Source organism: Neoarius graeffei, chromosome 12, assembly GCF_027579695.1.
Source record: "Neoarius graeffei isolate fNeoGra1 chromosome 12, fNeoGra1.pri, whole genome shotgun sequence".
NCBI lineage: Eukaryota > Metazoa > Chordata > Actinopteri > Siluriformes > Ariidae > Neoarius > Neoarius graeffei.
This window is the reverse complement of record NC_083580.1, coordinates 37,228,358-37,242,469: the sequence shown is the minus strand read 5'-3', so window position 1 is coordinate 37,242,469 and position 14,112 is coordinate 37,228,358. Positions and strand designations below refer to the sequence as shown.

The window sequence follows — 14,112 nt, the reverse complement described above, 5'->3', positions numbered from 1 at the left end:
CGTGGTCCCGGAGCTGTATAGCGACCCCAAGAACAAGCTATGGTGGAGATGAACTTGCTCAGATCGGCATGAGATTTGGTGTGATCAATACTCTTGTGATACAGGACAAAGTTCACAGAGTTTTATTTGACTCCACCCAACAGGAAGTCAGCCATGTTGGATGGAATGTGGGATTTGGAAATTTTCCCGTGTTGTTTTGAGGGGCTTACGATGGCTAAAAACTCATGACATTTTGCACATACATTTGTCCTAAGATACTCTTTGAGGTGATATGATAATGAAGCCCACCTTGACTAATTTAACTCCATAGTACCACATAGTTCAAAAATACAGATTTGACACCTTGTACATATTCGAAAACTCGTGAAATTTAGTACACTTCAGTCATGCGCACGGAAACTCAGCCATAGGGGCTTGACCCCAGGTGTCTGATACGGCTCAAATTTTACAGGTTATAGGGCAACATGGTTCTGAAGATATCCACATACCCAAAGACACCCTCTGGTATAGCACCACCATTTGAACATGGACAGTAATGACTCCATTGCTAAAACATGTATTACATTTTGAGGTGCTCTTCCTAGGAGGTTTGTTGGATTCATGCCATATTTGGTATGTGTCATGTCAAGGTGTTGCAGATTTTAAATTGTGAAAGGGACTGGGCCATATTGTTTTCGGCATGTTTTTCTTATGATTTTTTTCTGTAATTACAGATCTGACATCTTGGAAATATTCGAAAACAATAAATTTTGTGCACTCTTGAAAATAGGGCAACAGTTTATTATTCTTAGGTTATTTACCTTGGGTGAGGCTAGAAGACAATATAGTGTCCCCTAAAATGTTATTCAAATTTATAGATTTGGATGCCACATTGAGACTCCTGCCCGGTATACAGTTTCACCTATCTGTGTCAAGTTTGGTAGGTGTGTGGAGTGCCCCTACTCGAACAAAACTGCATTTACATTGCATCAGCCATACTAAACAGGAAGTGAAATATTTTTGGTTTTGTGCATTTTGACACATGTTGCATTTTAACGAACTCCTTCTAGGCGGTTTGTTGGATCCATGCCATATTTGGTATACGTCATGGCAAGATGTTACTGATATTAGATTGTGAAGGGATTTGTGATATCTCGCAATTTGCTGAAATGTGATATGTCGCAAGATGTTGAAATGGCGAACCAATAAATTTAAATGTTACGCCATGCAAACAGGAAGGGAGTCATAAATTCACCATGCATTGCCTGATATCGCTCAAACTTCACAGGTTATAGGATATCATGGTTTGGAAGATATCCACATGCCCAAAGACACCCTCTGGTATAGCTCCACCATTTGGACATGGACAGTAATGACTCCATTGTCAAAACACATGTTACATTTTGATGTACTCTTCTGAGGTGGTTTGTGGGATTCATGCCATATTTGGTATACGTCATGTCAAGATGTTGCTGATTTTAGGTTGCAAAAGGATTTGCAATATCTTACAAGATGTTGGAATGGTGAACCAATAAATTGTTATGCCACATGAACAGAAAGCACATCAATAATTCATCATGCATTGCTTGATGTAGCTAAAAATTCAAAGGTTATAGGATACAATGGTTCTGATATCCAAAGGCCCAATTGGACCCTCCGGTATAGTGCCATCATTTGGACCTGGACAGTAATGATTCCATTGCCTAAAAACTCTGACTCGTGAAATTTGGTACTCACATCAGTCCTGCCCTCCGCTACTCCGGGATACAGGCTTGACCACGGGTGTGTCCATTGGACTCCATAGCACCGCCACAGGTCATTTAGACTTCTGCCTGGTATATAATTTCACCTATCAGTGTCAAAATTGGTAGGGGTGTGGGGTGAACCAAGATGAACAAAACTGAAATGCACATTGTTTTAGTCAGTTAACTTGCAACAGGATTTGTGATATCTTGCATGATGGTGAAATAGTGAACCAATAAATTTGTATGTTTCGCCATGCAAACAAGAAGTGTTTCATAAATTCAGCATGGGTTGCCTGATAGAGCTAAAACCTCACAGGTTATAAGACATCAGGGTTCTGACGATATCCCCATGCCCAAAGTGAGCCTCTTTTTTAGCGCTACCGTTTGGACCTGAACAGTAATGATTCCCTTGCCAAAAAAAAATCTGATTCATGAAATTTGGTACTCACATCAGTCCTGGCCACTGCTACTCAGGGATCGAGGCTTGGTGCTGGGCGCAAAGTCCTATTGTTTTCGGCATGTTTCTTATTATTTTTCTCCGTGGAAAAACTCATTTTTGAGGCACTTGCAATGCTCAAACTCACAAATTTTGGCACAGTGGTCAAATGTGCATAACATTACAAAGTTACACTGAGCAAGGGACTGGGCCTGGAGCTCTATAGCAACCCCGAGAACAAGCTATGGTTGAGATGAAGTTGCTCGGATCAGCACGAGATTTGGAGTGATCAATACTTATGTGATACAGGACAAAGTTCCAAGAGTTGTATTTGACTCCGCCCAACAGGAAGTCAGTCATGTTGGATGGAATGTGGTATTTTGAAATTTTCCCACGCTGTTTTCAGGGGCTTAACATGGCTAAAAACTCATGAAATTTTGCACATACAGTTGTCCTATGATACAATTTGAGCTGATATGGTAAATTCATCTAGACTGGCTTCATTAACTCCATAGTGCCATTTTGTTCAAAAATACAGATGACACCTTGTACATATTCAAAAACAAATGAAATTTGGTAAACATTTCAGTCATGCACCCCGAAACTCATCCATAGGGGCTTGACCCCAGGTGTGTCCGGGGAAATCCATAGCGCCCCCTTATGTCATGGAAATTCCTACCCGGTATATAGTTTCACCTATACATGTCAAATTTGGTAGGTGTGTGGAGTGCCCAGAGATGAACAAAATTGCCTATATATTGCATCAGCCATACTCAACAGGAAGTGAGATATTTTTGGTTTTGTGCGTTTTGACATGCATTACGTTTTAATGAGCTCCTCCTAGGCGGTTTGTTGGATCCATGCCATATTTGGTATACGTCGTGTAAAGATGTTGCTTATTTTAAATTGTGAAGGGATTGGGCCATATGGTTTTCAGCATGTTTCTTATTATTTTTCTATATTTACAAATTTGACACCTTGGAAATATTTGAAAACTCAAGAAATTTCGTGCACTTGTGACCATAGGGGAAAGTTTATTATACTTAGGTGATTTGGCTTGGGTGAGACTAGAAGACACATTGATGCCACATTGAGACTCCTGCTCAGTATACAGTTTCAGCCTTCATAACTTCACCATGCATTGACTGATCGAGCTAAAACCTCACAGGTTAAGACATCAGGGTTCTGATGATATCCCCATGCCCAAAGTGAGCCTCTTGTGTAGTGCCACCATTTGGACCTGGGCAGTAATGATTCCTTTGCCAAAAAAAACCTGACTCATGAAATTTGGTACACACATCAGTCCTGGCCACTGCTACTCAGGGATAGAGGCTTGGGCTTGAGTGCAAGGGCCCTTTATCACTGCTAGTGGCTATATTTTTCTTTGGGTTTTCTGAAATCAAACACAGGGTCAAAATTATACATACAGGGTCAAAAATTTAAATATGCTCACTTGAGTTTGTTGACGGCATAGTGGCTGGCTGCTTTATGTCCCGGGGCTCCCTCATGCCTGTGTTACCTTCTGGCTCTCTCCTTTTGGTTATGCTATCATAGTTTTGCCGGAGTCCCTGCTTGTACTCAGTGCAAAATGTATACTGTACCTACTTATTCAGGTGACATTGGGCATACCTAATAACCTGTGTTTTCTCTCTCTTCTCCTCCCAATCGGTCCCTCCAAGTTACAGGTCAATCCTGGGATTGAGGTGCTGGCCTCTTCCGCTACTTGGACCTGCCTGGTCCATCCTGATGCCCTGTGTCTGGTTGGAGTCTCATTGCATCGCTCCTGTGGAGGATGGCCCCATATGGACAGTTGGAGGTCACACTTGGAAGACACTCTGGACACTTACAGTAATGCTTTTGTGGCTGAGGACTACAGTTGACTTGCTAACTTTAGGACTGCAGTTGTCATGAACAGTTTTGCACTCAAGATTCCATCAATGAAGAGTTTATAACATCAACGAAACTGACTTCATGTTAAAACGGTTAATGTTATAGTCATGTTGTCGGTTGTTGTCCAAAGTGAGGATGGGTTCCCTTTTGAGTCTGGTTCCTATAGATGTTTCTTCCTTGTGTCATCTGGGGGAGTTTTTCCTTGCCACTGTCACCACAGGCTTGCTCACTGGGGATAAAATTGGCTCAGGTCTTGGGTCATTCAGATTCTGTAAAGCTGCTTTGGGACAATGTCTATTGTTAAAAGTGCTATGCAAATAAACCTGACTTGACACTTGATTATTGATTCAGAGCTGCTGAAACTTCCAAAATGTCTCTTATCTTGCCAAGGCTGAGGTCTCTTAAATTCCGGTTTGTGATCAGGATTGATTACAGCTGGTAGCTTCTCTGTGCCTTCATAAAAAGGGTTTGTTTACAGCACTCATTGGATTGACCAGCACACAGTAAATTAGGAAAATCCAAGGAGCTCAATGCAGATCTGAGAAAGAGGCTCATGGATATACACAACTCTGGAACGTCTCTTGGAGCCATTTCTAAATAACTGCAAATTCCAAGATCAGTTCAAACAATTATATCCAAGTTATTGTGAGGTGTAGTCACTTTGCCAAGCCACTTTGCTTCAAGAAAACCCAAACTGTCACCCTCAGCTGAAAGGAAATTGGTTTGGATGGTCAGGAACAACCTGGGAACCACCATGGCACAGCCCTGCCATGAACTGGAAGCTGATGGATCACTGTCTACAGTTCAGATCAGCATAGACAAAGAGGCTGCTATCCAAGAAATAACCCCTTGCTCCAAAATGGACACCTTCAAGCTTAAAGTTTGAAGCTGACCATACAGACAAAGAAAAAAAAGCCTTCTGGAGGATAGCTATATGGTCAGATGAGACAAAGATGGAGTTGTTTGGCCACAATGACCACCATGTACAGAGGGACACTCTACCAGCTGCTGGTGGTGGTAGGATCATCATGCTCTGGGGCTGTTTTGCTGCCAGTGGAACTGGCTCATTGCACAAAATGGATGGAATAATGAAGGAGGACTACCTCAGAATTCTTCAGCATAAACTATCAGAAACTTGAACACGAATTGGGAGTTACAACAGGACAATGAACCCAAACACACATCAGAGCTGGTTGTGGGGGATAAAACAGGCCAACATTCAGCTTAAAACAAGTCTTGACTTCAACCCTATTGAAAATATATGGACTGTGCTTATAAGTCAAGTCCATGCCAAGAAAAAAACAAAAAAAACCCTACTTTAATTGAACTCTATCAATTCTACCATAAAGAGTCATGAAATGTCCAACCAGAATTCTGCCAGAAGCTTGTTCATGGTAAGCAAAAATGTTTGGTCAAGGTGAATCTTGCAAACAGACTTTTTTTTTGACCATGTATGTATAATTTTGACCGTGTTGATTTCAGAAAACCCAAAAAATTAAAACTTGTGCACCAAATTCTAGTGTTTTTTTAATTAAAGATGTATGCTGTACATTCTACCACAGAAAAAGAACAGTTCAAAGAAATTACTCAAAGCCCAAATATTGCCATGACATTGATATCCAAGATGACATTCATGTCACTGTATGTAAACTTCTGACTACAACTCTGTATGTGTGTATATTATATATATATCCATCCCAGGGGGGAAATTCCTGATCAAAAGGAAAACACAAACAGGACATATACAGAAGATATTACATGGTGGCACAAAGACATGAAGTTTATCCTCAAGTGGTGAAAATAGTTCATGAATGAGTGCAGCAAACAAGTGAAATTTTTCAACACACGAAGATAAACTGCATGCCTTCAAGCAAATGGGTAATTTTCTTTGTTATATAGACACATCCACAAAAAATATGCAAGTTAATCAAAAGAATTTTAATTGTGAACCGGTTTGGCATTTTGACAAACACATACGTCAGTTGGAAAACAGTGTTTTCCTCATGAGTAAAGACATGGAAAATATGTTTCTCAGGTCCGGGATGTAGTTTGTATGAAGAATATGAGTTTTTCAACAAGAGATGATAAACTTCATATCTTCAAGCCAATGTGTAATTTTCTTTATACAGACACATTGTACAAAAACAATGCAAGTTAATCAAAACAATTCATCGATGTCCTCACTAGTGAGGATATGGAAAATACGTTATTCCGGTCCTGGATGTAGTTCGTATGAAAAATACGAGTGACCTTTCTCTGTAAAACACTATTGTCTACATAATGAAAGACAATACATGATAGACAAACAGTGGTCATGTATCCGAGACTGTGCAGTACACAGCTGTGACAATATACGACATTAGCATGACTGTGTAGCGGGAGCAATTGTTCAGCAGTAATAATAAATATGAATCTGAAAGTATGAAAGAGTGATGGCCGGCATAACAGATATGGAAAGAGCGCATGGGGGGAGGGGGGGCTGGGACTGCGTGGGACCAGTAGGTGTGGGGGTTAGACCCAGGCAAGGGAGGAAGAGTGAACAGAGAGTAGGCTGGGAGTTGTGTTGAGGACATTTCTGCTTACCCCACCAGAGTTTTGCTTCCCCAGGAAATACAGATGCTGTTGGCACTTTTAGGTAATCACCTCTGTGTTGGCTTCAAAATGCAGTCAACCATCAATGATCATGCCCATATATTTGTACTAGTGACAGACTGCATTTTACTATTGGCTATCTGGGGTCAACAGAACCACATACACAAACAAATCATCAGTGTGGTGTGTGTTTACCTCCTGTTTGTCATGCAGGATGATGGTGCCGGCTTGTTCTACAACTTCAAAGACCATAACTGTACACAGCTCTCTCCTTACTGACATGGTCATGTTGGCAAATGCAGGCAACTGATGCATGAACTCGAGAAGCAGCTCTGGAGAAGAATTTGTTTTAGTTGGGGACAGTTACCAAAAGAGAGAGAGAGAGAGAGAGAGAGAGAGAGAGAGACACACACACACACACACACACTTAAGTGCTCCCTTAATTTACGTCACTACTACAATCACTAATTGCTATGGAGCACTTGCATGTGACGTCACAGCCGATCCAGATTGTGACAGACGCCATCTTGTCGGTCAAACGCCATATTTCCGCCTTCTACTTCTGCTTCTACCTTTTCTTCTGGAAAACCCTACTATATACAATTCTACTACAATGGCTGCGGCTACAAGCTCTCCCTACCTGTGCACGTTTTTTATGTTTTTTGTGTGTATTTTTGCATGTTGTTCGTCTGTACCGGACTTCAATATCCACTACAACCGTATGGCCTTACTGGACATTGGTTTCCAGCAGAAAATGACGGTTTGTAGCGATTTCCATCGCATGCACAACATTCCGGACGAGAAAAAAAAAAAAACATTCTGGACGAGATAGCGAGACCAGCGGGGTCTCTGTGGATTGTTATCAGAAGCAAAGCGAAGGAGGCGGCGCCAGGAGCGGAAGCAAAAGTGAGGCTGCATGCAGAGCCGGCCTGTTGACTAAGCTCAGAAAACAGCTACTCAAACCTCCACTGCTAAGCCTCTATCTCTCCAATGCCAGATCCATGGTAAACAAAACGGACGATTTGGAATTACAGCTGGAATTACCTTATTCTATTCTATTATCGGCTGGTCAGTGCAGTACTAGTAATACTTAAGTGACTTACCCATCCAATGAGGATTATTTTCTTCTTTACAAGATGCCACATCTTAGGGGGGCTGACAAATCCTGAATTTCCGTAAAGATAACTGTCCAGAGATTTATAAGCACGCAGTGCTTCACCACTGAACAGCGAGGGAAAGTTGATGAGGTAATTATACACGTCTGGGTATTCCGCTGGCAGTTCCATGTCCACTGACACGGTCATGAAAACTCCATCCGGTAAGCCATAAGGGTCACTAATCTGTAGATCGTTTATTTTAGACATATATCTAGTTATCTGTTCATTAGAAAAATGAGCCATGTAGTCCGTCGGTTGAAATTGATCCATTCTGTACACGAGTGCAGCAGTATTCAGCGGTGTTTTTTACCGACAAGATGGCGTCTGTGTACTTTCCGGTCACGTGACTGCAAGATCTCTATACAGGATAAAACCAGGATCAAGAGCTTTAAGTTTTGCTAACAGAACAATTTATGATCAGGGCTGGTATGTACAAAGTTTCTGAGAATTAACCTTAAGAAACTTTAACCTTCATATACATACATGCACATTCAAGCCAGAAAGTCTGCACACCCCTTTCACCTTTTCCACGTTTTATTGCGTTACAGACTTGGTCTACAATAGATTGAGTTCATTTTTTGTCACAAAATAGCCCATAATGACAAAGTGAAAGCAGGTTTAGAAAACATGCAATTTTATTTTACTGACAAAAATAATTTAGGGGTTACGTACAGTATTTATACACACCCTTAGCCTAATACATAGTTGATGCACCTTTGGCAACAATTACAGCTTCCAGGCATCTTGGGAAAGAAGCTACAAGCTTGGCACACTTGTTTCTGGACATGTTTGCCCATTCCTCTTGGCATATCCTTGCAAGCTCCATCAGGTTAGATGGGGAACATCAGTACACAGCCATTTTCAGCTCCTTCCACAGATGTTCTATTGAATTCAGGTCTGGGCCATTCAAGGACATTCACAGACTTTCTCCAAAGCCACTCTTTTGTTCTCTTAGCTGTGTGCTTCGGGTCATTGTCATGTTGGAAGGTAAACCCAGTCTGAGGTCCAGAGAGTTCTGGAGCAGGTTTTCTTCAAGGATCTCGGTGTACTTAGCTGATTCAGCTTTCACTCTATCAGGTCTAGTCACCCCATTCCCGCTGCTGAAAAACATCCCCACATCATGATGCAGCCACCGCCATGCTTCACTGTAGGGATGGCATTAGCCAGGTCATGAGCGGCGCCTGGTTTCCTCCAGACGTGACACTTGGTATTCAGGCCAAAAAAAAAATCAATTTTGGTTTCATCAGACCAGAGAATCTTGTTTCTCATGGTTTGAGAGTCCTCTAGGTGCCTTTTGGCAAACTCCAAGCAGGCTGTCATGTGCCTTTTACTAAGGCGTGGCTTCCGTCTGGCCACTCTACCATAAAGGCCTGATTTGTGGAGTGTTGCCTGGATGGTTGAGCTTCTGAAAGGTTCTCCCATCTCCACAAGGATACACTGGAGCTCTGTCAGACTGACTCAGGTTCCTGCTCACATCCCTGGCCAAGGCCCGTTTTCCCCGATTGCTCAGTTTGGCCAGGCCTTGGTGATTCCAAACTTCTTCCATTTAGGGTTGATTACTGCAATGGCCTTTTCACAGGCCTGCCAAAAAAGACCATCAAACGACTTCAGCTGGTTCAAAATGCAGCGGCTAGTGTTCTCACATGAACAAAAAGAACAGAGCACATTACTCCAATTCTAAGGTCCCTTCACTGGCTTCCAGTAAGCTACAGAATTGACTTTAAAGCATTGCTGCTGGTGTACAAATCTCTAAATGGTACAGGGCCCAATTACCTCTCTGATATGTTGCAGCGGTCTAACCCAATCAGATCTACCAGATCACAGCAGCAAAATTTACTGGTAAAACCTGTTGTTAAAACAAAGTGTGGTGAAGCAGCTTTTAGCTACTATGCAGTACAGCTATGGAACCAACTCCCAGAGGACATCAAAAATACTCCTGCTGTTGGCAGCTTCAAATCTAGATTAAAGACCAAGCTGTTTTCAGATGCTTTCTGCTAATTGATAAATACCATCATCTTTACATGTTTTAAACTTAACTTTTATTCCATTTTATTCTGCTGTTTTTACTGAACTTTCTCTCTTCTCCCTTTATTTTATCTAATTTTATTTTCTATTGTTTACTGTTTTGCTTTTACCTCTGTAAAGCACATTGAACTGCCACTGTGTATGAAATGCGCTATATAAATAAACTTGCCTTGCCTTCCATTTATGAATGATGGTGGCCACTGTGCTCTTTGGGACCTGTAAAGCTTCAGCAATTTTTCTGTACTCTTCTTCAGATATATGCCCAGCCACAAGCCTGTTTCTGAGGGCTGCAGAGAATTCCTTAAACCCCATGGCTTGACATTTGCTCTGACATGCATTGTCAATTGTAGGACCTTATATAGGCAGGTGTTGGCAATCCCCAATCATGTCCAATCAATTGAATTCACCACAGGTGGACTCCAATTAAGTTGTAGAAACATCTTAAGCAGTATCAGTGGACACAAAATGCACCTCAGCTCACTTTTGGGTGTCATATCAAAGGGTGTGCACATGTGTACATATGATATTTTACATTTTGATTTTTAATAAATTAGCACAATTATCTAAAAACCTGCTTTCACTTTGTCATTATGGGCTATTTTGTGTAGAATTTTGTGAAAAAAATGAACTCTATTGTCAAATAAGTCTGTAACGTAATAAAATGCAGAGAAGGTGAAAGGGGTGTGCAGACTTTCCCACTTGACTATGTTAAACGACACACAAGTGCAGCTCAAACAATTAGAATATCATGAAAAAGTCCTTTTTTTGGTTATTTCATTCAGAAAGGTTAACTTTCATATAGTCTATATTCATTATACGTAAAGTGAAAATTTCAAGCCTTTTTTTGTTTTAATTTTGATGATTATGGCTTATAGTTCATGAAAATCAGAAATCTAGTATCTCAAATCTCATCTCATTATCTCTAGCCGCTTTATCCTTCTACAGGGTCGCAGGCAAGCTGGAGCCTATCCCAGCTGACTACGGGCGAAAGGCGGGGTACACCCTGGACAAGTCGCCAGGTCATCACAGGGCTGACACATAGACACAGACAACCATTCACACTCACATTCACACCTACGGTCAATTTAGAGTCACCAGTCAACCTAACCTGCATGTCTTTGGACTGTGGGGGAAACCGGAGCACCCGGAGGAAACCCACGCGGACACGGGGAGAACATGCAAACTCCACACAGAAAGGCCCTCGCCGGCCCCGGGGCTCGAACCCAGGACCTTCTTGCTGTGAGGCGACAGCACTAACCACTACACCACCGTGCCGCCCGTATCTCAAATTATTCAAATAAAATTATGTTCATTTATACAGACAATACTTAGTTGGGACTCCTTTACCATGAATTACTGCATCAGTGCAGCATGGCATGGAGGCAATCAATCAGCCTGTGGCTCTGCTGAGGTGTTATTAAAGCCCAGGTTGATTTGATCACGGACATCAGCTCATCTGTATTTTTGGGTTGTGTGTTTCTCATCTTTCTATTGACAATGCACCATGGATTCTCGATGGGCTTTAGGTCAGGTGAATTGGCTGGCCAATCAAGCATAGTAATATCATAGTCAGCCAACCATTTGGTAGTAGTTTTGGCACTGTGGGCAGGTGCCAAGTCCTGCTGAAAAAGGTGCATCTCCATAAAGCTTCTCAGCAAATGGAAGCATGAAGTGCTCTAAAATCTCCTGGGAGACAGCTGTGTTGACTTTAGACTTAAAACACAATGGACCAACACCAGCAGATGACATGGCACCCCAAATCATCACAGACTGCAGAAACTTCATACTTGGATTCTCGGCCTCTCCACTCCAGACTCCAGAACCTGGTTTTCCAAATAAAATGTAAAATTTACTTTCACATGAAAAAAGGACTTTGGACCACCAAGCAAGAGTCCAGTTCTTTCCCTCCTTAGCCCAGGTAAGATGCTTCTGACATTGTCTTTGGTTCAGGAGTGGCTTGATGTTAGGAATATGACAGTTTTAGCCCTTTTCCTGAACTGTGTGGTGGTGACTCTTGATGCACCAACACCAGCCTCAGTCCACTCCTTGTGAAGCTCTCCCAAATTCTTGAATTGACTTTTCTTTTAGATTTGATGAGATTCAACTTTGTCGTCATTGCACATGTCACAGGTACAAGGCAACGAAATGCAGATTGCATCTAACCAGAAGTGCAAAACTTTTTGCCAATCCTATCAAGGCTGCAACCATCCCTGTTGCTTGTACAACTTTTCCTGCCAATCTTTTCAGCAATAACCTTCTGTGGCTTACCGTCCTTGTGGAAGGTGTCATGGTACATGGTATTTATACTGTTTTACTCAAACTAGAAATGAAATACTCTCATGTTTAGAGAATTTTTTTTGTGTGCTGCAGGCCATAATTTTCAAAATTAGAATTGAAAAATGCTTGAAACATTTGAGTTTACATGTAATGGGTCTTGAATATATTAAAATTTCATTTTTTCATGATATTTTTATGATTTGAGATGCACTTGTGTATACACACACATGATACACACACACACACATTATACATTTTATATATATCAGTGGCGGCTGGTAGTCTTTCAAACAGGGGAGGCTAGTCGGTTATGATATTTCCAGATTTTAAAAGAAAAAACACATAAATTTTGCCCATACTCTTGCCTCTGATCTGGCTGATTGTTGGCAGGGTCACAAACTGTGAAATAACAGGTTCTTTTGGCCCATTAGCCTACTGTCCAGTACACATGATGGTGGTGTTGGGGGGGTATACTTTAACATTTTATATTTTAAAATTGTGGCATGTTGTTTAAAAATTGATCATTATTGAAAGCAGCTCTTTGTCAGGAACCTCAGCAGTAACAGCAGTGTTCTGGAATAGGCACAAGCACTGACCTTGGGGAGCCAAACATAGAGCTGGGTGCCACACATTTCATTCAATGACACTTTCCCTATATTTTACTTATTTTGACTGAGAAATGTTTTATTGACAATTTTGATAACCCTTCACTTTTAATCCAGGTCTGTAGTGTGAAATGTTCTCGGCTGTGTTTTCGTTTAAAAATGTTTTCCAAATTGTAGCTGTGTTTAATTCATATCCAGAAAAATATATATTCCAATATACTCAGCATAAACATTTTAAATAGATTCTATATTTTTGGTCCATCCATGACGTTACTAAAGTAGCCTATTTACTGTTGTTGATGTGGGTCACTTGCTGTTAGCCAATTCACTTTCCCGTACCAGGAGAGCTGAAAGGAGCGAGTATTATTCCCTACCTTTTTCACCAAGTCAATTTGAGGCGTTGGTCTACCCTGCTCTTTAATTTTAATTTTTTCCTCGAAAGGAAGACTGGCAAATGGCTTCACCAAAATAAAATCAGCAATGCTTGGCATCCGTGCGCAGCTTTCTTGCTAGCTGACTAGCCCCCTCAAGTTCAAGTTCAGTCACTCAAATAAACGAAATTTCTGGAACTAAGATAGCAAACTTGACAACACTATATTTACACTTTATTTACAATGAAAATATATACAAACTAAAAAAGCTGGTAGAAACCGTATGTAATGAATGAAATCGAAATGTAAGCTGATCTCTTACAATACACCACAGCACTTGCAAATCCGCATGGGACTGAACTGAAATTCACCACTGCCTGTCTATATTTGAAACGAGCTGTCAATCAAAGAAAGTATCCGGCCGCTTTCACCAATCACCAGTCTCCTCGCGGAAAGCTTTGCCATGTCCCTCACACTGTGAGGCTGGGAGTCCGGTGGGCGGGCGTTTTCGCAGTATTTGTCCAATAACCGTCTTGCATTTTGAGATTGAAAAGCGCATAGCTCCCAAATGCCATTGAAGTCCACTGAGGCTGGGAGTCCGTGGGGCGGGCGTTTTTGCAGTATTTGTCCAATAATCGTATTGCATTTTGAGATTGAAAAGCGCATAGCTCCCAAATGCCATTCAAGTCCACTGAGGCTGGGCTGCATCGCGCTGTCACGAGGGGGAAAAACTCATGCACACATTAGGCGAACTGGGGAAAGTTATAACGGAATGATTTCGCACTGTAGTTGGGTTGAGCACATATATTTCAAATGATTCTGGATCTGAAATAGCAATGTTATAAGGTCGGCTATAACATAAGCCTAGCGCAATTCATCCTACACGATGTTCGTCATTTTTAGAGGAGGCTGAGCCTCCCTCGTTGTCTTAGAGCAATTGCCCGTGATATACAGTATATCACACACACACACACACACACACACACACACACACATCATTCAATCCACATTCACTGGATTCACACACACGTTTTA

General features: G+C 41.5%; 1 protein-coding gene across 19 annotated transcripts in view; it reads right to left on the bottom strand.

The window, feature by feature from the left end:
• The window catches only part of rapgef6 (Rap guanine nucleotide exchange factor (GEF) 6), a 721,150-nt gene that overhangs the window by 429,162 nt on the left and 277,876 nt on the right, over positions 1–14,112 (bottom strand). For all 19 annotated transcript variants that reach the window (XR_009655729.1, XM_060935824.1, XM_060935835.1 and 16 more), the window contains one exon: positions 6,838–6,974. Coding sequence is in view for 18 of the 19 variants with exons in the window: in XM_060935824.1 (XP_060791807.1) it covers positions 6,838–6,974 (137 nt within the window). In the remaining variant the exon portion in view is untranslated. The remainder of the gene's footprint in view (positions 1–6,837; positions 6,975–14,112) is intronic.